General features: G+C 39.4%; 1 protein-coding gene across 1 annotated transcript in view; it reads right to left on the bottom strand.

Annotated features, from left to right (window-relative positions):
- CHD1 (chromodomain helicase DNA binding protein 1) overlaps window positions 1-4,028 on the bottom strand; it is a 72,832-nt gene extending 68,804 nt beyond the window's left edge. The window contains exons 1-2 of the mRNA XM_019727925.2: window positions 3,666-4,028; window positions 1,410-1,608 (exon numbers count right to left, since the gene is read on the bottom strand). Coding sequence (XP_019583484.2) covers window positions 1,410-1,462 — 53 coding nt within the window. The 5' untranslated portion in view covers window positions 1,463-1,608; window positions 3,666-4,028. The remainder of the gene's footprint in view (window positions 1-1,409; window positions 1,609-3,665) is intronic.
- Between the last annotated feature and the right edge of the window lie 18,874 nt (window positions 4,029-22,902).

The raw sequence follows: 22,902 nt of genomic DNA, 5'->3' as shown, positions 1-22,902 counted from the left end.
CAACTAAGATTTTATAACTCCTGGTCCAATACTTGTTCAACTAAATCATGCTGCTTTCCATAACCGCTCCTTTTTCTCTATGATGTTCTTGTTTATCTAACCAGTTGGCCTGTGAAAGCTGATAAAGTATATCTAGCATGACCAGAAAATCCCTAGTCTCATCTCAGGTCAAATGCATAAACCACTGCTTCATTTTCTATCCAACATTTTTTCTGAAACCCTCTTAACTGACAACACTTTTCCTATTTTTTGTCCATCACTGTAATTAGTGTTTCCGTTATGTAGTATACTGCATGCTACATGAAACACGATGTTAATTACAATAAGCAAATATTGAGTGCTCACTGTATCAGGAACTATTTTAAGCCCTTTATATGTAGCATCTCACTTAATCCTGAACTGCAAGTAAAATAAATAATACTGTAATCTTCATTTTATAATCCCCATTTCAAAGTCTCTGAAGTTAAATAATTTGCCCTAATTCACACAGCTAATAAGTAGAACTGGAATAAGTAATCAGGGAGACTGACTCCAACGTCCATAATCCTAATCTCTACATGTGGTAAGTGCACATATAACTACATAGATTGTATTATTACTAATGTGCAAATAACTCACACTTGGGGTCTACAAAAGAATTTAATGACTGTAGTTAAAGAGGTTTCTCACACATTAAAATAGCTTATTCTTATAAACTATATCTTCTTTGCAAAGACACAGCCCAAGTAAGAACTCTTATTCATACATAATAAAAACTCAAATTTGAAAGAAAATATAGGAAAAAAGCATTACAGCAATACTTTAACAAATGTCCGTATCAGCATTGTCCAAAACAACTTTTTGCAGTGATGGAAATGTTTTCTATCTGCACTGTTCATCATGGTAGCCATGAGTGATTACTAAGCATTTGAAATGTGTCTAGTGGGACTGAGTAACTGCATTTTGAATACTTTGTAATTTTACTTAAATTTAAATAGCCATATGTGGCTAATGGCGACTATATACTAGACAGCACAGGTACAGAAGACAATATGCCAGAAAAAGATGAGTATAGAAATTTTCATTGCCTTTATTTGGAGACTGTATTAATAGTCAAATCAATTTCAATGTCTATTTTTTTACTTGTTCTAGCTTCAATTATTACCCCAAACAATATAAGCCTCCATAGAGATTTAAGTAAGACAAACTTCCTATATTTAAATTCTTCTTTGTGTATCTCAATGGAAAAGAAATAATTAAACTCTGTATTATCAAAAAAACTTCATATATTAGAAACTTTTTAGTATTTGGATAGTTAAGAGGAAAAATCTGAATCAGAAAACTCTGCTGCCTATTAAGAAACTAAACAGAATCACACAAGTTTTCAATTCTCTTCATAATAAATACTTGATAATAAAGTGCTTACTTACCTTGATTCTCCACTACTGTTTCTAACACTTTCTTCATCACTGTGTCCATTCATTGTAAATATCAACAAGTTTTAAAATAAAATATAAATCTTCCCAGTTTAAAAGATGAATATAAATATTGACTCCTCCTTGAATATCAAAAATCACAGACGAATTTTCTTCAACATTCACAGGTTTCCTGGGACCCTTTCCGATGCACCTAAAAAAATACATTAAGAAAGTAAGAAAATGTCTTGTAGAGAAAAAGATAAAAGAAAGTCTATTTAGAACTTATACAAATCGATCTAAGCCACTTAGATTAGAGGTGGTTAAGGAAGGGGTAGGGGGTTTTACCCCAAATTTCCAGGCTTCTATTAATTGCATTACTGGCTACTAGAACTTATCATACCACTGCGTATTTTTGACAGAAGAAATTAAAATATTTGTGGAGTGATAAATCTTTTAGACTAATTGCAACTATGTAGCAATACGTAAATATACTGTAACAGACAACTAAAGCAAAGTGGCAGTATATAATATATACATACATCTCAACAATAGAAAGTGTAGTCTTATTAAATATTGGTCAAACAAATGAAGTGAGGAGGAAAAAGGTTATCTTTAATCAAGCACTAATTACTATCATGAAGAACTTCATATACTCAAGTGAGGGAAAGTTTTCAAAATGCTCACATGAGAATAGAATAAAAAGGTGTCCTATAATCTTAAAAAAATGCATAGGTCAAAATAAATATGATCTTTCACAGGTAAGCAGATAATGAACTGAAAAAAAAATTTAAACAGCATTTATCCAGTTTGGACTTGCAGTGATTCCATTTTTAAATAAAGTAATAGAACATGCACTATGATATTTTAAGTAGGGGGTCTGAGGCAAAAATCATGGACCAAGACACAACTTTCCACCTTTCAAGATTTTAACACAACACTGGAGAGTCACCTACAAGCCATCCACGAATAAACAAAGGAGATCTCTGGCAGGGGAGGGAGAGGAAGAAGCGGGGGAAGGAGACGTCAGATCCTTCCCCAGCCAGAAAGTACCGAGAGCTGACTGAGAGCAGAGCTGTCCTCCGACCTCAGCAAAGAGAATTCACTCCTACGAATATTTCCATTCCACCAAGAAAGAGGGGAAAACAGGCCGCTGACAACTCAATCATAGCAAACTCTGCATCTAGATCGGGATTTTAATTCTCCAGAGACTACAGTCCAGTAGATTCTGCAAGAACTGGTTATCCAAAAAGTAACTCTTCCATGCAACATTTATTCCTAATGCTGAATACTCATTCTCACTAGTCAAAGAGCTTTACTGTTAAACAAGTCTTAAAAATCTAGTTATTCTACCAAACTGCCTCTTTCCTGAAAAGTCTCTCTTTTGAGAAAGTTCACTCCTCTTTTGGTTCTTTACTTTCACCACCTTTCGTCCCTCAAAATGGCTTTCTCTGTGTACTGTAACTTCCTTTCCTCCCCTCATCTTTCTTTTCCGAATAAGTCCTCCTCTGAGACCCTTCTCAGAACCAGAAGTTCTGAAGCTCCAAGCGCACGCAACTCTCTCCTGTCTTTCAAGCGTCTTAACAATGACTCTACCCTAAATCGTTAAACCTCTTCAATCCTCCTCTATGCCCTCGTCTTTTAACAGTTGCTTTGCTTCTGTTAAGTTTTCGAAGCGGTACGCGATAGGAGGTTGGAAACCTTCCTCCCCCCTCATCCCTCCATCGCTCTTTCGCTCCTATCAGCCTCCCAGCTGAACGCACCCACCCCCACCCCCACCAACCCTGCGCGCCTGCCTCCCAGGGCCTCCATCCCGGTCCCGGAGTCTCTTCCCGCCTCAAACTTCCCGCAGACCCGCCCCGCGCCCTCCCAGGCTCGCCCAGGCCGCCGACCCCTCCCCCTACCCTCCCCACGTGCAGGGAGCCCGTGTAGCGGTGGGACCCACGCACCAGCCAAACGCACGCCACTCGTGCCTCGCTGCTCTCCCCCTCGCGGGCCCGCCAGCCCCATGCCGAGGCCCCGGGTCGACCGCCCAGCTGCCCGCCTGTCCGCGGGAGGATACGCTCCGCGGCGCCGGCCTCCGCTCTCCACTCACACGCCCCCTACGCGCCGAGTCCGTCCGCGCCACCCGCCCTCGCAGAGCCGCCCCGGCCTTCACCCGGCGCCCGGCCGCTGGGCCGCCGCCCGGACACCGCGCCGCCTCCGCCCTCCGCCTGGCCGGTTCCCGTCCTCCCCGCCACATCCTGACCCTCCTGCCGCCCCCTTTCTTACCCGCTGCCGTGCAGGCTTCGCGGGGCGGAGGGAGCCGACTAGGATCAGCGGCCTCCCCCGCGCCCGGGCCCGCGGTCGCCGCCGCCGAGTGAGTCCTCGGGCTCCGGGCGTCTCGGGGTAAGCAGGAGTCCGTGAAGGGGAGGGGGAAGGGGAAAGACGCGGAGGGGAAGGGGAAGCCCCGGCCCGCGGCACCAACGCGCGATCCCCTGCGGAGCGGATCCAACAATCAATTCATTATTGAAGCACCAACGGCTAGAGCAGCAATAGCGAGAAGTAATTAGCCGTCGTCGTCGCCGCGGCCACGCGCGCGCTCCCGCTCTCGCCGTTTATCGGCTCCCGGCAGCCGCCATGACGCTGAGAGAGCGAGCGCAACCGTCTCCGTCGTAGCCACCTCCGCCTCCGCCGCCGCCACCGCCACCGAGGACGCAGTCGCCTCCGCCTCCCGCGCGACGTAAGCTCCTCTGCTCACTCCCCTTCCCTACTCTGCGCGAGACAGGCGGGCGAGCGAGCGGGGGCGAGCACGCCGAACCCTTCGTACTGGCGCGCGGGCGGTGGGAGGGGCTGCGTTTTGGAGTCGTGGGGCGTAGGAAGAAAGCGATTGGTGCTGACGGAGCGAGTGCGCGCACGCGCATTGATGGGAGCGCGCACGCCGACCGCGCAGAGGCCGTCGGACTCTGGCCACGGCCGTGGGCCGCTGATCCTTTCTTGGGTGCCCTCCCTTAGTGGCTCTGAGTTGAGTTCCGGGAAGTGGGAGCTACACGCTCGCTCCGTGTGGGTATGGACGCTACTGCAATTTGGGACGGTTGCGCAAGGATGTCGCGGCGGAGAGACTGAGAAGAAACCGGGGAAGCAGGGGAGTAGGGAGATGCTGAAGATTATGATGAGGTTCGGGGAACCGCAGACGGGTCGCAGTGGATAAGCCGAGAGGGCCAAGTCATGCATGGGGTCCAGTCGCCCAGGCGTCGGCTGCGCCTGATCGCGTATCCTAAGAGGCGGGGAGGGGGCTGCCGCGTCACACCAGACAGCCTGGGAAGCCAACTGTTTGGCAACTGTGGTCACCTCCCGCCGCCTCCTACGCTTAAACGACCTGAGTCCGAGGCTCCTTGTGGGACTAGTCCCCCTTGTGGGCGGGGCACCTGAGGAGAGAAAATAGAGAGCAAGTTGTTGACGTCCTGTGCCACTTTTGGTTCATTTGTGGGTAGCTCAAGCCTGGTTCAGGGAAAAAAAAAACAGCAACAACAAAACTTTTACAACCTTTCTAGGTTCCCTCCCTGGAGGGCGAGGTCGAGGGTGTGGTGCAGAATCGCAACAAAAAAGTAATTCGAGGGAAGTTAGTAACTGTCTCAGTTTAACGTGCTGCAATTTAGTTGACGGTTTCTTTCATAACTAACTGCAGGCCTCAGATACAACTTTTAGAAGGGTCGAAGGAAACACTGTCACAGTTTCAAGCATGATGGTGTCCTGCTTCACTTTTTGAAAGCATTTTTTTAAATAAAATCTTTTACACGTCACTATTTTTCTGATCCACTGGTCAATCTTGAATCACTCAAAGTTAATAATTTTTGAAACCTTCTAATCCCATTCTTCAGTTATTTGATTTGGTGTAAAGGTCCACCGTTCAAGTCAGATGAGTTTGTGGTAATTGCATTCCCAAAATAATTACTTTCAACGTGTGGGAAATATTCAAGTTTTAGTCTACCACCTGTTTAAACAGTTTAGTTCAAAGCCTTCAAAAAGATCTCAAAACAATTCCAAATATGTGTTAGTTATATGGAAAGGTATTTATACCCTTGAGTAGGGGAAGGCAAACCGGAACTGTATGCTAATTTTTAATAAGCTTTAAAAATATGATAAAGGTGCCTTAATGATAGGAACTCCCTGTATCTCCTACTGGTTTCTTTCTTGGATTATTAGAGTGATAAGTAAAAAAAATAAACCCCAGAAAAGCAGTAACCATGGGAGATAAAGGCTTGTAATAGAAGTATTAGATAAAATCTTCAAATATATTTATACTACATTTTTATCATTACTTTATGGATATAATCTACGCTTTCTGAAAATACATGTCAACCTTTTTAAACTACTGATTTGCCATTTGAATGTGATATGCTACGTATGTGATACACTTGGAGATTTATATATCTGGTAAAATCCTGATATACTTTATGACTCCACAGAATTTTAGAATAACTTGAGAATGTGGAGAAATACAAGGTAAGTGAAAAACTGGGACAATTTTTTTTTTTTTTTTTACCATTTGTTATCTGCAGTTAAATTCTCAGTTTCATTTTGTTTGAATAAGCTGTCTTTTTCTCAACCTATTAGTACTACACAGTAGAAAAACAGTTGATAATTTCAACACATGACTTGTAAAAAATCCCTGAGAATTAACATCAATCAGGAGGTCTTTATTGTCTGATTTCTCATTTGGGAAATTTCGTATTCTTTGAAAAGAATATTACTTTTACAAAATCTAGGACCCACTTTGTGGGTTCTTAATTCTACTAGGGCTAGTTACCAATGGATACTCTTAGGTGGAGATAGAGAACTGTGTATCCATAATTGTGAGATTTGTAACAAAGTTAATGATAACTCTGCTTCTCTGTTAATGTTTGGATGCCAACATAGGATATTAATTCCATAATTATGTTGCTTAAAGAATTTGCATATGAGAAACTGCTAAAACAATCAAAATAGTATTAAAATACCCTGGAATCTGAACCTATGACGACATCATCTCCCAGGTCATTGCCAAACAGAGGAAGAGCTTCCCAAATATGATACTTACATTTACAAAGTCCTCTATAACTAGAACCCATAAATCCTAAATTACTTTAGTGAAAATTTACTGTAATCATAAAATTTATAGGAGAAACAAGCAATGGTTCTCAGTATTGAGCAGGGGGCAGGAGTCAGTCATCTAGGAAGTTTTTTCCTAACTACACATGCCTGACACTTCCATTCCTCCCCTCTTCTATGCAGAATGTCGAGGTTCTAGGTAATGTTTGGAAAAAATTTCTAGGTTCTGATATCCATCAACAGCTCATCTACCTTGTTTATGGCCACAGTGTTGGGATTTTTACTAGTAAATTCTTGAATCACAAGTTAAATTTCAAATGGAAAGTTCTTCCAGATGATACTAAGAGGCAACTATATATACAATCTACTAGGCATTAAGTGGATACAAAGGTTCTACTTTCTCTGCTTACAAAATTAAGTGTGCACACAGAGTAAAACAAAAAAGCAGCTAACCTCAAAATACCAAATTGGTGCATTGATGCTATATCATTTCTCCCCCACATCCTTTATTTACTGTCCATGTATATTTTCTTCAGCTTTTATTCTTAATCCCCACTACTTTGTTTATTTAGGCCTTATTTTCTGTACATTCCCTCCAGCTCACCCTGTAGGTTTCCTTCAGATTTGAAATCTTCTGAAATTACTTCCCAGCTTTGAATGCATATGTTTAAATATACCACATATATTTGCATACATAATATTTTTATTACTTAGTCTTTTCACAGTTTGACCCCAGCATCTCCTCCCATTCTTAGCAGACACTTGACTCTCTAGCCACATATTTCTTCAGGTTATTGGCAAGATATCTCTCATTTTAAATGTATATAGTCCATCTATCTTATGAATCAATCTCTTGTAGGTTTGTTTAAGTAAATTGTCAAGAACCGTTTGAGTGCCCTGAGACAATTGTACTGACACACTGTGAAACGTCACACAGCTTTTTTACCTCCCTTTTAGGACATCAAATTGTGTATCCTGTAAGTGCAGCATGTCATTGTATTGTAATAAAGCATTTGTTTTCATACTGCATTGTGAGTTTCTTGAGCGCAGACTGTGTGTACCCAGTGCAGTATATTGACGTACATTCAATAAGTTGCATACCAAACATTCTGCTGGGGCTGAGGAGAGAGGATTATAATATAGCAAAAACAGGCACTTTCAATAGCCAAAGTTTAGTGCAGGAAACAATCACACTGCAAAATCGTAACAGAAAAAATGGTATGAAGAAGCTTGTAGTACTGTGAGAATTCATAATGGAGAGCCCTAGTCAGAAAAGTCTCCCCAGAGGAAGTGACATGGTTTAAGAATTGAAAAAATTGTATAAATTGGTCAAAATGGAAATGAGCTTTCCAGGTAAAATAAACAACATAGGCAAAATTTCTGGGGCCAGAGAGATGATGTCAGCTTGCATCCCAGTTTACCAAGATAGGCCTTTTTTACTTTCAGAAGTGCCCTGATTTGGATGATAAATTACATTGTCACCATATCTGTAAGGGACTACAGGAAACATAGTACTACTGGAACAGACTAAACTGAGGAAAATGAAGCTGCACAGGGGCTAGGCTATTCAGGGACTAACGGTAAGGAAAAGAAGTAGGTTCTTTCCTTGGAACAAGTGGAAACCCTTGAAGGATTTAATACTGGGTGGTAATGATGGAATTTGCAAATTGAAGATTTTACTGTAGCTGTAAATTCCAGAAAAGATTAGAGGCTGGTGAAAGTAGATACAATATACTTAAATGAATTAGGAGAAGGCTAAAAGATTAGAAATAACATGATGGACCAAGGTAGTGCTACAGAAGTGGAGAGAGTAGATAAGGAAGGACATCACAGGATTTGTTAATGTAATTGGATTCAGAGGACAAGGAGGGAAGCTCTACACAGTGGAATGAAATGGAGCTTAATGGTGATGACATCCACTTGAGTGGTAATAAGTTTGAAGATGGGTAGGTGTGACTTAAATTTAGGGCTTATTTCTGATTCTTTTGAATCATCCAAAGGACTTTTGGGTAGAAGTCTGGAGCTGAGAAGGGTGATCTAAAGTGAAATTAAAATCCGTTAAGTGTGTACGGAGAAATTACATAAGGCCTCGCGTATACACGAAGTAGACTTGGGAGACAGCCTAGGATTTTGTAGTAAAGAACTTTCAATTAATTTTGGCTAGGTACAGGATGATGAACAGGGTAAGGAGTTGCAGATTTCAGAAGGGTGTTGTACAACGCAGGGCAAAGGCATAAGTGCTTCAAGGAAGGAGTGGTGAGTAGTATCCTATTGCTGTTGAGAAGTGACGTGAAATAAGGCCTAAATAATATCCACTGGATTTAGTAACATGCTGGTCATCGGTTACTATAGCCAGAACTGTTTTGTTGGAATAATAGGTCCAGAAGCTAGATTGGAGTGGAATGTCATAAATGAAGAAATGGACTCAGTCTAAATTTCTCTTTCAGATGGTTTGACTTTGGCTTGAGAGGGAATGTGAATTTGTTTGGGGAGGGTTGTGGATTTTTATTTATTTAGATGAAAAACTTAAAGGGTTGCAAAAATGAGGAGATGAGTTATCACTTTGTAAGGGGTGTAAACATCTTAACTATTACGTTGTTTTGTATACCAGACACTAAAAAAAAAAAAAGGAAATGCCCTTTTGAGAGAAGCATTTAGAGAAGAGTTAGCTATAAGAATTAGCTGACAGGATCAATATATTAATCATTCAAACAAGAAAATATGTGAATGTTTTAAAAAGCCTGATTTGGGAGTGAGATACCACTGTTTATAGTTAACGGCTATAGGTGGTCACTTAATTGGTGTGATTGGGTGTGTCTTTGAGCCTTGTACTTCCCACAGATATCTGTCTCATGCTCTACTAATATTTGAAAAGTCATTGGTAAACATCTATTTTAAAGCATATATTCCTGGGAAGAGTAATATGCTAAAGTGGTTCTTAGCTGTGCCACAATTTAGAATTACCTGAGGAGCTTTACATTAACAATGCTCAAGTGCTACCTCAAGAGATTCCATTCCATTGTTCTGAGGTGGGGTCTTGGCATATGCATTCTTTAAAAGCTTCCCTTTTTAAACGGTGATTCTAGTGTACCATTAGTATTGAAAAACTATGGAAATCATTGTATTAACACTGCATTGACTATAGCAGTTTAGAAGAAATGTGGAGGCAAGGACACTCATTTTGAAAATAGTGGTTACTGTTATAATGGGACAGAGGAAGATTTTTCTCCACGAGAAACCTTTGACAAACTGTGGAGTTATTTTTCGTTGTCACAATGGGGAGGGGGGGGTTGCTGCTGATATATAGTGGGTAGAGGTCAGGGATACTGCTAAAGATACTACAATGCATTGGATAGTCCACCACAGCAAAGAATTATGTGACCCAAAATGACAATAGTGCCATTGTTGAGAGAAACCCTACTATCAAAGATGGCAAAATCTAGGTAGTATTTTTTAGTGAAATCTTACCTGGTGGGAGGTGTGGTTTGATAAGGGTGCTAATGAATGAGGATCTATTCTACCTAACAACTTAGCGTAAACTCAGCCTTGCTTAAAACCAGCAACAAAAGAGCCAATACATTTGCAGAACTAAGAAATGTGACTATCACAATAGACTACCTTATTTTCCTTGATATATATATATATATATATATATATAGAGAGAGAGAGAGAGAGAGAGAGAGAGAGAGAGAGAGAGAGAGAAATTATAGTGCAACTGAAACACTGAAACTCTTACTGTTGATGGGGGTGTAAATTGGTTATAGCCACTTTGGAAAATTTATAGGCGGTATCCATTATAGCTGGATTTATACCTATCTGATAATTTAGCAATTTCTCTCCTGAGTGTATATCTAAGAGAAATGAATGCAAGTGTCTCGTAAATGTGTTTTACATGAATGTTCATAGCAATTTGATTCATTATGGCCTCAAACTGGAGCAAAGTGAAGCATATTCATACAATGGGATACTACCCAGCAATAGGAGAGAGTAAACTGCTAACACACAATAACAGGTGGATCTCATAGGTATTGTGTTGAGTGAAAAAGACACGAAAGAATTCATATTGTATAATTCCATTTATATGAAATTCAAGGACAAACAAAACTAATCGTGGCGAAAGAAGTCAGGATAGTTGTTAACTTCTCCGGGCATGGGTATTGACTTAGAAGGGGAATAGGGAGCCTTGGGTTGGAAATGGTCTATATCTTGATCTGGGTGGTGGTTATATGGTGTATACATACGAAAAATTTCATTGAGCTGAACATTTAAATTTTGTGAACTTTACATATGCTTTACCCTAATTTTTAAAAATTGGAAATTAGGGAAAAAACCAGGAAACCTAATTTTGGACTCTTTGAAGTCATCTCGACGGCTATTCAATACGTTCTCAATAAATATAAACAACTCTAAGGCATTATTTAGTGAAAATAAATTTTGGATTTGGTGTCAGACCTAGTTTTGAACCACAGCTTTATCCATTATTAGCTGTATGACATTGGGCAAGTCACATATAATCGGGATTTTGTGACTATGGAAGAACAGGAGGATCAGTGAGTTGAGAGACGTACACAAAACTCTTTTATTTTTTAAAAATTTTAGCTTTGATTCATGATCTCCCACCACAGAAATATTACAGTGAAGGGTGGGCCATGTCAGCTATATATGTATTAGGTGCCTTCACGCCTGTGGCTTTAGCTAGGATGAACTACGGAACCCCATCTGGATCCATCCGATCGTCCTGAGAATTTAGATTTGGAATTGAGAAGGATTATCAGACAGCTGATCTGCTATGGGAAACATGCAAAATTAGATCAGGGCAACCTTGTTTGAGAGCAGCACGTGGAGAATGAGAGTTATGTTGCAGAACAAGAATAATCTCAGATTACTTATGGTGTCACTCCGTGCTCTAAATGTTACGACTCTCTGAAGTTGGTACTATTATCCCTAATTTACAGATAAGGAAACTGAGAAGCTTGACTAAAGTAAGTGCTGAAGCTAAAGTAAAACCCAAGCAGTCTGACTCCAGAGTTGGTGCTTTCATGAAGCAGTGCTGACATGTCAAACACAGATATAATAGTTGTCTTGGTTCCTAATAGCTTTCCAGTTCCTGATCTCGGTCCCCTGAGAAGGTCGAGTCTGCTCCCTATTTTTTAATTATTTATCATAATTTACAATAAAATTTCATGTTTGTTTAAGCTGACTTAAGTGGATTTTAGCCATTTGCAACTGGAAGGGTCCTGCTTCATTTTGCCTAGGAATGTGGTTGTGAATAACAAGATTTAGAGAAACAAACTGCTGAGTCAAGGCGGAGGGTAGCAGGTAATAAAGACTTCCCTGCCTTAAGGCGGGAACTTGTTACCTTGTGCTATGCAATAGAAAATCTTCCACTAAGGCTTTCGCCAATAATGTCTTAGACTGTATAGTCACTGAGGTAGGGCATTAGAGAACATGGTAGCCAAATATCAAAAAACGTCAAATGCATTGGTTTTACTGTATGTGGAGTTTGGAAAGTACATTAGGAAAGAGAAATCTAAACAAAGTTGCCTGATGAAAGTAGGTTGGAGCAAATTTGGCAATTTGACAATTATTGGAAGCCAGTTTGCCTTTGGTCTGAAAATATATAACCAGATCAAGAAATTACTGGAAGGGTTCATTGAATTGCAACATAATTTCTTTTTTGGCACCCTTGTTTCTAACAACTTTTTACATTGAATACCACAAAGTGAAACTTCAGTAATAGGAATAGGACTCTCAAGGAGGAGTAAATAATACAAAGGAACTCCAATTCCTCAGCTACCTCCAAAACATTTTCCACTGCCCATCCCCTTCCAGGCCTCACAAAAGTGTGATGATCCTTCTCATTGTCTCCCAATAGCCACTAGGATTGGAATGCACCACCTATTACTAACTGGCATACTGCAAGCTGCCATGCCCACTATTTCTAGTGTTTGCTTTGAGGCTAAAGCAGAGAACAATGAGGATAGGCAGAGTCCCAGCTGTTGCTAAGAAACAGAAGTCCAGAAGAATTGACAACTTAAGGAGAAACCTGACCCACTAAGGTCTTAAGCATTAGCTAAACACAAAAGGAATCTCCCTAAATGAAAATTGGCAGGCAATCAGCCACAGTAGAGCGTGCCATAAAACCCCAAAGTAGACTCAGACCACAGACTATCTTAACCCCTCAAGCACTTCCTGTTCTTGAGTACAAAAGAATCTGCACCAGCCAGAAGTGGGCACCCTTGCCACAAATGAACAACCTTTAGTGTCCATTGTCAGGAATGGCCCTGGAGGAGTCTGTAAAAAGAAATCCAAATTGGGTGCAGCCAGATTTTCCAATAACTGACTAGGACGTGGCTCAATTATCTCATTCCTTATGAGATTTCAAGGGCCTATTATTTACTATCCCACTCCAGCTGGGTACAATATATACTCTAGTTGAGCTAGTCAAATTTATATTTAGTCCACAGATTGCAGAATTAATTCAAGTATTGCTTAGATGCTCTTTATATGCCTCTTCTCAGGCATATAATACATGAAAAACAGTGTTAAGATGGACAAAGGTTTTTCTCACTTGGAATTGAGAAAAAAAACTAGTTTGGGGGAGGGAGAAGAGAAATGAATAAGGAAATAAGGTTACAAATTGGGATGGATTCTGTAAAGGAAAGATAGGATATTACCAGAGAGGGTAAAGAGAGCAGTGAATAGAGCAGTAGGGTGTTCAGAGAAAGCTTTGAGCTGTAACTAGAAAAATGAGGTGGAGCCTATTGTAGGAAGAACAATGGGGAAAACAGGACAAGTGCAAAGACCCTGAGGTAAGAAGGGGTTTGTTACAGGTGATGAACTGAGGGCTACTATAGCTGAAGCATAGTGGGTGAGAAGTTGAGTAGATATTAGATTGAAGAGACAGTCAAGTCAAGGAACTTCCTTTGATCCAGAGCCTTGTGGGCTGTGGAAAGCAGAGGGATTTAATTCCAAATACAAGAGGATGCCATTGAATGTCATTCCACGAAAAAAAAAAATAGCTAAACCTGATTTACTTTCTATGACATCTAGCTGCTAAAATGGATAGTAATAGTACGAGTGAAAGTGGTTCTCCACTCCCTAGCTCTCCACTTAAGGAAGCTATTCTATTACCGTATTTCCCCGAAAATAAGATCTAGCTGGACAATCAGCTCTAATGCGTCCTTTGGAGCAAAAATTAATATAAGACCTGGTCTTATTTTACAACAATATAAGACTGGGTCTTATCTAACAATATAATATAAGACCAGGTCTTGTATTAATTTTGCTCCAAAGGACGCATTAGAGCTGATTGTCCGGCTGGTCTTATTTTCGAGGAAACACGGTGTATAATGGCTGTTAGGATTACAGGAGTAGCTTTGGAGATGTAGAGAAGATGGAATCAAAATAAATTTGGGATGTAAAAGTCACAACATTTAAATTGACGTCCTCATTTACCATATATTAGAATCTAAATATGTTAATAAATAGCCATACAAGCGTATTACGGGTATGTGGAATGTGGAGATAAAAATAAAAAAGCTAGAAATGTTGAAGGTACAGTTGAGAGGGGATACTGTTTATTATAAATATTCAATATGATTTTCTTATAAAAATTGTATTTGGATAAGTAAATGTGTGTGTGTGTGTAAGCCTTGCTTTACTATGAAAAGGTTAGAGAGGTGTGTGGTGGTGGATGGAGGAAGTCAAAGAAGGATTTTTTTTTTTTTTTAAGTCGAAAATACTAATGTTTTTTGGTGAACTGGCATGAATAATAAGCAGAGAGTGAAATTTGATGTTGTGTAGTAGACAAATGGAATAACTGAAGATATTGAGAAGAGAAGATATAGGTATCAAGAGTTAGAATTGCCTATGATTGGAAAAATAATAGTCTTTCAATTTTAATAGAAAAGAAGGCTAAGAAGGTTGAGTACAGATGCAGGGAGGTTTGAATATTTGTTGGAAGGAAAATGAAGTAAATCCTCCCTAACAGTTTCTGTATTCATCATGACTTACAGAGTAGGCTCCTCAGCTGAAGATGGGTAGAGTGAAGGAGTCTGCGATAACAGAAGAAGAAAAGGGGGACATTTTTACCTCAGAAAATGTAAAGATGAACTTCCTAGGGAAGCATAGTAGGATTGCTAGGTTGGCTTCAGTGCTCATTTGCTGTCTGTGGTCATGACTTTAAAGAGAAATCAGTCACCTAATTGTATTATTTCTTTAATAAGTTGCTTGGGTCTCTGCCCAAAGAACCAAATAATTGAGTTTAAGAAGGTTTGGATTTTGCTATAATAATAAAAAGTGGTGTGTGGGGTGCTCAGTGGACTGGAGGTCTCTAAGAGGCTGAAAACTTATTGCCAAGCTAAAGTGAACTGGACAGATAGAAGGGGGTGGACTGAGTATGATGTTCAAAATTAACATTTCACAGGTAGTTCAGTTATCACTGCTTACATGGTCCAGTGTTAGTGAGGGTGTGAAATGAGGTTGAGTAATAGTCTTTGGAGGTGATGAAGTGACAGAATTAATTATTTTTCCGGTTCCTTGTGTAAGGATTTTGCAAATTGCCACTCCGTTCTAACAGACTAAAAATCAACAACTCTTCTTAGATGCATAAGAGAGGGGAGGACACAGGACAAACCTCTGTCCCCAAGATTGGAGAGACAGGCAAATAGATACAAGGACTCATAGTTTACTTGAGCAAAGACGAGCAGAAACCACTGTGGGAACCAGTCTAAGGCAGGAAAATCTGAACTGTAATTGATGAATTGCTGGAGGTCCAATGCAGACAACTCAGTTAAAAACTTCAAGGTATGCATTCAAAGGGGGACCCTCACAATATTGTGAGATTTACCTCCAGGAACTCAACTGGATTCCCACAGTAAAAAAATCTGACAAAAATCCACTGGGCTTCTGTCAGAGCACTCTGTTCTCCTAAATAAGAACTGCCTTCAGGGGAAACTAGTTAAGAAAGCCTAACCTGCTGGGGTATTATCAGAGTCTAACTGACCTAGGAGAAGGGAAATATCCAACTCCAGACCCTCTAGCGGTCCTATGTAAGGGGGGGGGGGCACAAAAGAGTGAGAATCACTTGAGAAGGTCGCAGGCTCACTAAAAGACTGAGACCTAATCGTAAGAGTGGTGAATGCTTTCCTGCATCCACACCTCACTACCACATCACTGAAGGCCTATCTACAACAGTTCCTTGAACCAGTACAACATAACCAGCTATCAGGGAAAAATTACCAGGCATGCCAAAAGGCAAAGACAAACCAAATGAAAACAAAAAAACACCACCAGAACCAGACATGGCAGGGATGTTGGAATGATCAGATCAGGGATTTAAAACATCTGTAATTAATATGCTAACAGTTCTAATAGATAAAGTAGATGGCATGCAAGAACAGGTGGATAATGTAAGCAGAGAGATGGAAATCCTAAGAAAGAACCAAAAAGAAATCTAGAAATAAAAATGAAAACCACTGTAACAGAATAGAATTAAAAGATGATGTTGGATGGGTCATCATATATTTTGAAAGTCACTGAGAAAGACTGTTCATAGTCTTGGAAAGGGAAAATATGGTAGTAAACCAGGAACTCAAGTTGGCTGTAAATTAGGGAATGACTAGAAGTGGACAGCTATAGAGGACTGGCCAGTACTAGAGCTGATGACATTAGCTTTATAGGCGCTTATATTTTTGGAGACGAGGAGGACACAGACCCTAGGTCCTCATCCTGAGATTTATAATATAGGAGCCAAGAAAATGTTCACTTGAGAAAGATACAGTTGAAGGATTATTAGTTTATCATGGACGCTGTTGATGCTATGAATGTAGGTCTTAATTTAATAAGGACACATTTTATTCAAATGTCATTCACAGTCATTGAACATCTGTGTATCATGCCATTTGGTTTAGATGTTTGAGATATAGCAATCAATAACAACAAAAAAGTTCCTGCGTTTTTTTGGAACTTATATTCTTGTGAGGGGAGTCAGAAAATAAACATGTTATATTTGGTAGTAGTAAGTGCTATAAAAGGGGGGGTGTATATATATATATATATATATATACATACATACATATAAATAATATATATAATATATATTTATATAAATATATAACTATAAACATATATAATATATGTGTAATATATACACACATGTAATATATATACATATATGTATATATAGAGAGAGAAGTGATATGAATATAGGTCTTAATAAGGACACATTTTATTCAAATGTCATTCACAGTCATTGAACATACATATATATACATATATATGTATGTGTGTATATATATGTATATATATATGTGTGTATATATATATATATATATATATATATATATATATATATGAGAGAGAGAGAGAGAGAGGTGATGGGGATGGTATTTTAAGCAGGGTCACAGAGAGCTTCTCTGATAAGGTAATAAACATGTGAGCCTACAACTGAATAAAGTGAAGAAGAGAGGCTTGCAGATATTTAGCAGGGGCAGGGGCGTTCCACGTAGAAGGAAGAGGAAGGACAGAGTGTGCTTATTATATTTCTGGAACATCAGATATCCAATGGGACTTCAGTAGATTGACCACTCTCATACTAAAATTTTAAAATTATACCGGTACTAATTTTTGTATCAATATTTCAGGAAGTAAGAATGCTCATTTAGCTAGAAGCTTTTCACCTATGTTTTCCTCTGACTAGTTAATATCACTTTAATTAGAGAAATGTAAGAAAAAATTACATGAAACTGTTGTCTCGTATTTATCACTAACAAAACTTCCAGAGGAGATGGTAGCTGAGCCTACGTGATTCATGTGAAATAATTAGCCAAGACAAAAAATATATTTGAAGGAAGGGAAAACAAGTGCAAGTACTTTGTCTAAGTTTGATGTCCTATGAATCATCATACTTAAACTAATAACTAATTTTTAAATGCCGATACATTAATAAATAAAGCTGATTAGACATTCAAAACTCTTCAAACTGCTTTTCAAAAAAAACCTCTTTATAGGACAAAAAGTACAATGCAGTAAAATTGCTACGAGGAAGAGAGTGGCAATAGTATCCTGCCTGTTTTTCATACTTTATTTCTGCCCTGTTACTGCCACCCCAAAATCCACTCTCAACATAGGAACTGGAGAGGTCTTTAAAACCATGAAACAAATCATATTGCTTCCCTGTTTAACGTCCTTGCATGGAAAATCCAACCTCCTTTCCATGGTCTTCCAAGAGGCTGCAGAATCTCCCTTCAGTGTAGCAGTGGTCATGAATTTAAAGAGAAATCAGTCACCTCTCTGTATTATTTATTTATTAAGAGATATTTGGTTCTGCCCAAAGAACCAAATAATTGAGTTCTAACAGGTTTGGGATTTTTTTTTTTTTTTTAAGATTTTTATTGGGGAAGGGGAACAGGACTTTATTGGGGAACAGTGTGTACTTCCAGGACTTTTTTCCAAGTCAAGTTGTTGTCCTTTCAATCTTAGTTGTGGAGGATTCTTTTCAGCTTCAAGTTGTTGTCCTTCCAGTCTTAGCTGTGGAGGGCGCAGCTCAGCTCCAGGTCCAGTTGCCGTTGCTAGTTGCAGGGGGCACAGCCCACCATCCCTTGCGGGAGTCGAACTAGCAACCTTGTGGTTGAGAGGACACCCTCCAACCAACTGAGCCATCTGGGAGCTCAGCGGCAGCTCAGCTCAAGGTGCCGTGTTCAATCTTAGTTGCAGGGGGCAGAGCCCACCATCCCTTGCGGGACTCGAGGAATTGAACTGGCAACCTTGTGGTTGAGAGCCCACTGGCCCATGTGGGAATCGAACTGGCAGCCTTCGGAGTTAGGAGCACGGAGCTCTAACCGCCTGAGCCACTGGGCCGGCCAGGTTTGGGATTTTGTTGTAATTAGTCTTACCCCCATCATTATGTTCCAGCCTCCCCCCTACTCATTATGTTCCAGCCACATGGCTTCCTTTCTGTTCTCAAGCCTCCCAAATTCTGTTCCACTCACAGGCTTTTGCTTTGTTGGTTTCTAGGCCTGGCATGTTTCTCTCAGCTCTTCTCATGCAGGCGATTTGTCATCCTTCAGGTCTCAGGCCAGATGTCACTTCCTCAGAGAGGCCGTCTAAACAACATTCTCTAAAGAGGCCTTCCTCAGTTACTTTTTCTAGTTAACTTGTTTATTGTCTTCACAGTGATGGTTATGATTTACTCATACATTGAGTAATTTTTTTATTACCTCATTTTACTTGTCTTACCTGTCTATTGTCTTGTCCCCCACTAGAAGGTAAGCTCCCTCATAAACTGATATGATGAAAGATTTGGAAAAGTTAAGGCTATGTTCAAAGTAAAATTTGTAGGATTTTTTAAAAAGCAATTAAAATTACAAGTAAAGCATAAAGACTCTACGGAAAGGAAATAAAATCATAGTGTCCTATTGTCATCTTTTCTATGGTCATCATGAAGTTAACACTGCTACTGATTTAAATAAATCTGGTGATGGAATTCTGTTGGAGTGGTCGGGGTGGAAGTGGTGTGTGAGTGCTAAATGCTCATAGAGGAGGTTGGCATTATCTATCTAACATCCGTTCCATCTTTCCACCGCTGCATAGAGGCCATATAGTACAGCTATAGCAGTCAGCCTGATTAATCTAAATTGTTTAGTGTAATTCAATCCCTTTGCCACTCTAATAAACTTATGGATGGAAGGACAGGTCTAAGCCAATAAATTGTTGGTATTCCCTAGGCCACAGGGGAGACTTCAGGAATGAGAATATTACCCAGTCTCTAAGAAGGAGATCTAAGTGGTTTGTCAAAGAATTCAGAAAACAAATTTCCTTATTCTCATGTGAAAGATCAATGGATGAACCTTTCTTCCTCTGGATGTTGGATGTGTCTGTGTGAGATCAGGAACTGTTACAGCTCCGCTGGCCCCCACAGAAGAAGCAGTCTAAGGTTGGGGCCATCACACAAGAGAGAAGTGAACTGAAAAATAGAGGCAGAGCCACTGAATGAGGCTGACTCAAGTTCATCATTAACTGGCTTCCAGTTGTGGGAATCAAGGAATTTCTTATTTCTTAAACCAGCTGCGATTGGGCTTACCAGAAGCTGAAGCATCCTAACTGACAAAATCCTACTCTCTCATAACAAAAATCAGATATCATCTAAGCTGTTAAGTATAAGTTATTTAGAAAAATGGAGCTTGCTAGCAGAAGAAACGGCTTTAAATAGTTGGAAAGTGTTTGGCTCTGGGAAACAGGGTCCAGAGATGGAGACAAGAGAGATGAGGCCCAGGCTGTTCTTTTTAATTGTTAGTCTTTCAAAACTATTTTATTTCTTAACCATGTATTTTAATTATTTTTTATTATTTAGACATTTTCAAAATAACCTAATGAAGTTTTGAATTTTAAATTGAGTCCATTTTTAAGTTATTTAATTACTATTTTGATACGGGCATTTTAAAAATTAAAATATTTGGTGTTCTAATGTAGAAATGGTAATAGAGGAATGAGGTACATGGAGCAGACATAGAAGGAAAGGCAGGGTCTCAAAGGATAAGAGGTTTGAAGTTGTTTTTATAAGTACCTAATGGCTAATACCTTTAAATGTATGTACTATGCTACAATAGTATTGAACAAAAAAGTACTGAATGCTTGTTGTTTAAGATAGATTTCTTAAAACAAAATGAACACTTAATGCATATGGTTGTCATAGTGTTTCTGAGTGCTTGTAAAAATCAGTTTTTCTTTTTCTTAGACTGATATTGATAGTATGCTGTCTCTAAGTAATATTGTGACCCCATGTTCCACTTGTAAAGTACTTCCCTGTTTCAATGTGAAGCAAATGTATTACTCTCCAATAGATTTTTCCCCGTGCTCTCATGTTCACTCTGCATAAAATTCCAGATAAGTGTTTGATATTCTCTTCCTCTTACTACAAATTCACTTTGCATGTTTTCTCATCCAGATTTCAAGTGTCATCTGACATATATTTTAGTAGAGCGTTTCAGTATCTTCCACAACCACTTAATTTTTATACAGGATAAATAGTTGGAGATACACTGAGTAATTTTTTATTACACAAAATGCTCAGGCGAGGGGAAAGCGGTAGCTGAAATCCAGCCTGTGTTCACTCACAGTGTAATCTAGAATTTGCTGCCAGGAAAAAAGGGCACATTTTGTAACTCAGACAAAGTTTTTATATGTATTATTGGCGACCATGGTTGGAGAGGGAAATAAAAAACAGCAATAGGAGACAGTCATAGAATATTTAATCAATTTTAACTAAGAATTTGGAGCACCCACTGAGTGTTAAGCACTGAGATCACAGAAATCAGAACATCACTGGGCCCATAATGAGTAGTGTGACCATAGGCCTGTTTGCATAGGAGTACCGCAGTTTGTAACTGTTTCTTGTCTCCTTTCACTCTCACATGTGCACCAGCTTGGACAATAAATTATGTAGTCACTCTAGAAAGAAGGAAAAATTCATTCTAGACCGAGTGGCAATGTCATGGATAAGTGAAAACGTGTTGTCTCCTCTGCTTTGGCATGACAGGAGGTTTGGTGGGGTGAAATGGCATGCGGTAGAAATATGACTTCAATAATAAGATGTCTGAGCTTGTGAAGGATCTTCTGCACCACTGTTTAGGAGTTTTTATTTGTATTGAAGACATTGGGGCCTGATGGTGGTTTGGTGTCAGGCAACTGATAAGATCAGATCTGCTGAGTGTTGAAAAGAGCAAAAGCACATTTCCCTGCCGCTAACCCTCCATGCTTCACCCCCCTCCCCAATACACACATGTGGGGCCAGGCAGAAAGAGAAAAGAATCATGTCCTTTTTGAGTATAAACACTCTCATAGCTGAGCTCCACTTCATCTTAAATCCACTATAACTCCTTGGAATGCATAACCGACTCCATTCCATCTGTGAAACATACTGACTGCCGTCATTGGCATATTGAATCTCTAAATGCTTACAGGTGGTAAGTTACTCTAGTACAACCTATATTTCTGCTCCTATAAGTTCAAATATATATTTAAAGAAATACGTATTTGTTCTTAAATCTGTTAATGCTAGTTGTACTAGTTATTGCAATTATGTAATTGAAAAAATATGTAAATCGATGAAGAAAGCAAGTAGTTGTTTCTATGAAAATTCTGTGAACCGCTTTTGAAAAACTGAAAGACAACTGGCTAAAATTCAGATAAATGAGGTGTGAATGAGACAACTGTAAAAAAAAAAAAAAAAAAAAGGAAAAGAAATAGCATAAATATCCAGAAAGTTCAAAAAAACTGTGTTAAAATTGTAATACTCAATAAACTGGGGGTGCCAAAAAATGTAAACAAGTGGACACTTTGGTCAATGTTGCTCAAGCAGTAGTTCGCTGTAATCAGAAGTCTCTGTAGGATATCTGATGGACACTTGTCTTATTAGGGAGACCACTTCAGGGATGGTGTAGATGCCTGATCACTCTGTTGTACACCTGAAGCTGAAGCTGAATAATAATGAATGTCAACTATAATTTTATATATATTATATGGTCACAAGAAGTGGAGTACAGCATTAGAAAGAGACTGTGGAAATGTAACGGCTGAGTGCGATTTCAGAGGGATAGTAGATTGGAGAGGAGTGTTATCACTTTGTGAGGGGTATAAATGATAAATGTCTAACTATTACATTGTTTTGTACACCTGAAACTAATTAAAAAAAAACAAAAACTAAAAATAGGAAAAAGAACTAAAAAAAATATATGTATGTGCATAAGAATAAAAAAACAATGAAGTGTCTGGACACTGATGGTAACCACTTTGAGCACCTCTTGTAATTGCAGAAGTCAAACGTGACTTGTATTCCTCTTTTGTTATCAGTATATATTGAATATTACAATTCTAATACAGTTTTCCTTTCTTAAATTGAGTATATATTTTTTGGCACTCTGTATGCCGATAACAAGAGATGAACACAAGTCATGTGTATACACTTTTTTGGCACCCCTGGTATGTAAAAGGAAATTTATTATAAGGAATTGGCTCATGCAATTATAGAGATGGAGAAGTTTCTAGATCTGCAGTTGTCAAGCTGGAGACCCAAAAGAGCTGATGGTGCAGTTCTAGTCCTCGTCCAAAGGCCTGAAATCCAGGAGAGCTGATGGTGTAAGTTTCAGTCCGAGTCTTACTCTGAAGGCAGAAAACTTGTCTCAACTCTAAAAACAGGCAGAGAGGGCAAATTCTCCCTTACTCAGCCTCTTTGCCTTCAACAGATTGGATGAGGCCACCCACGTTGTGGAGGGCATTCTGCTCAGATTGACACTCGAATGTTAATCTCATCCAGAAACACCCTCACAAGCACACCCAGAAAGTTTGACCAAATAATCTGGGCACCCTGTGGCTCAGTGAAGTGGACACATAAAATTAACCATCACAGACCACCACCAGGCACCCTTATAAATTTTAA

Source organism: Rhinolophus sinicus, linkage group LG03, assembly GCF_036562045.2.
Source record: "Rhinolophus sinicus isolate RSC01 linkage group LG03, ASM3656204v1, whole genome shotgun sequence".
NCBI lineage: Eukaryota > Metazoa > Chordata > Mammalia > Chiroptera > Rhinolophidae > Rhinolophus > Rhinolophus sinicus.
This window is presented reverse-complemented; position numbering and strand designations above follow the sequence as displayed.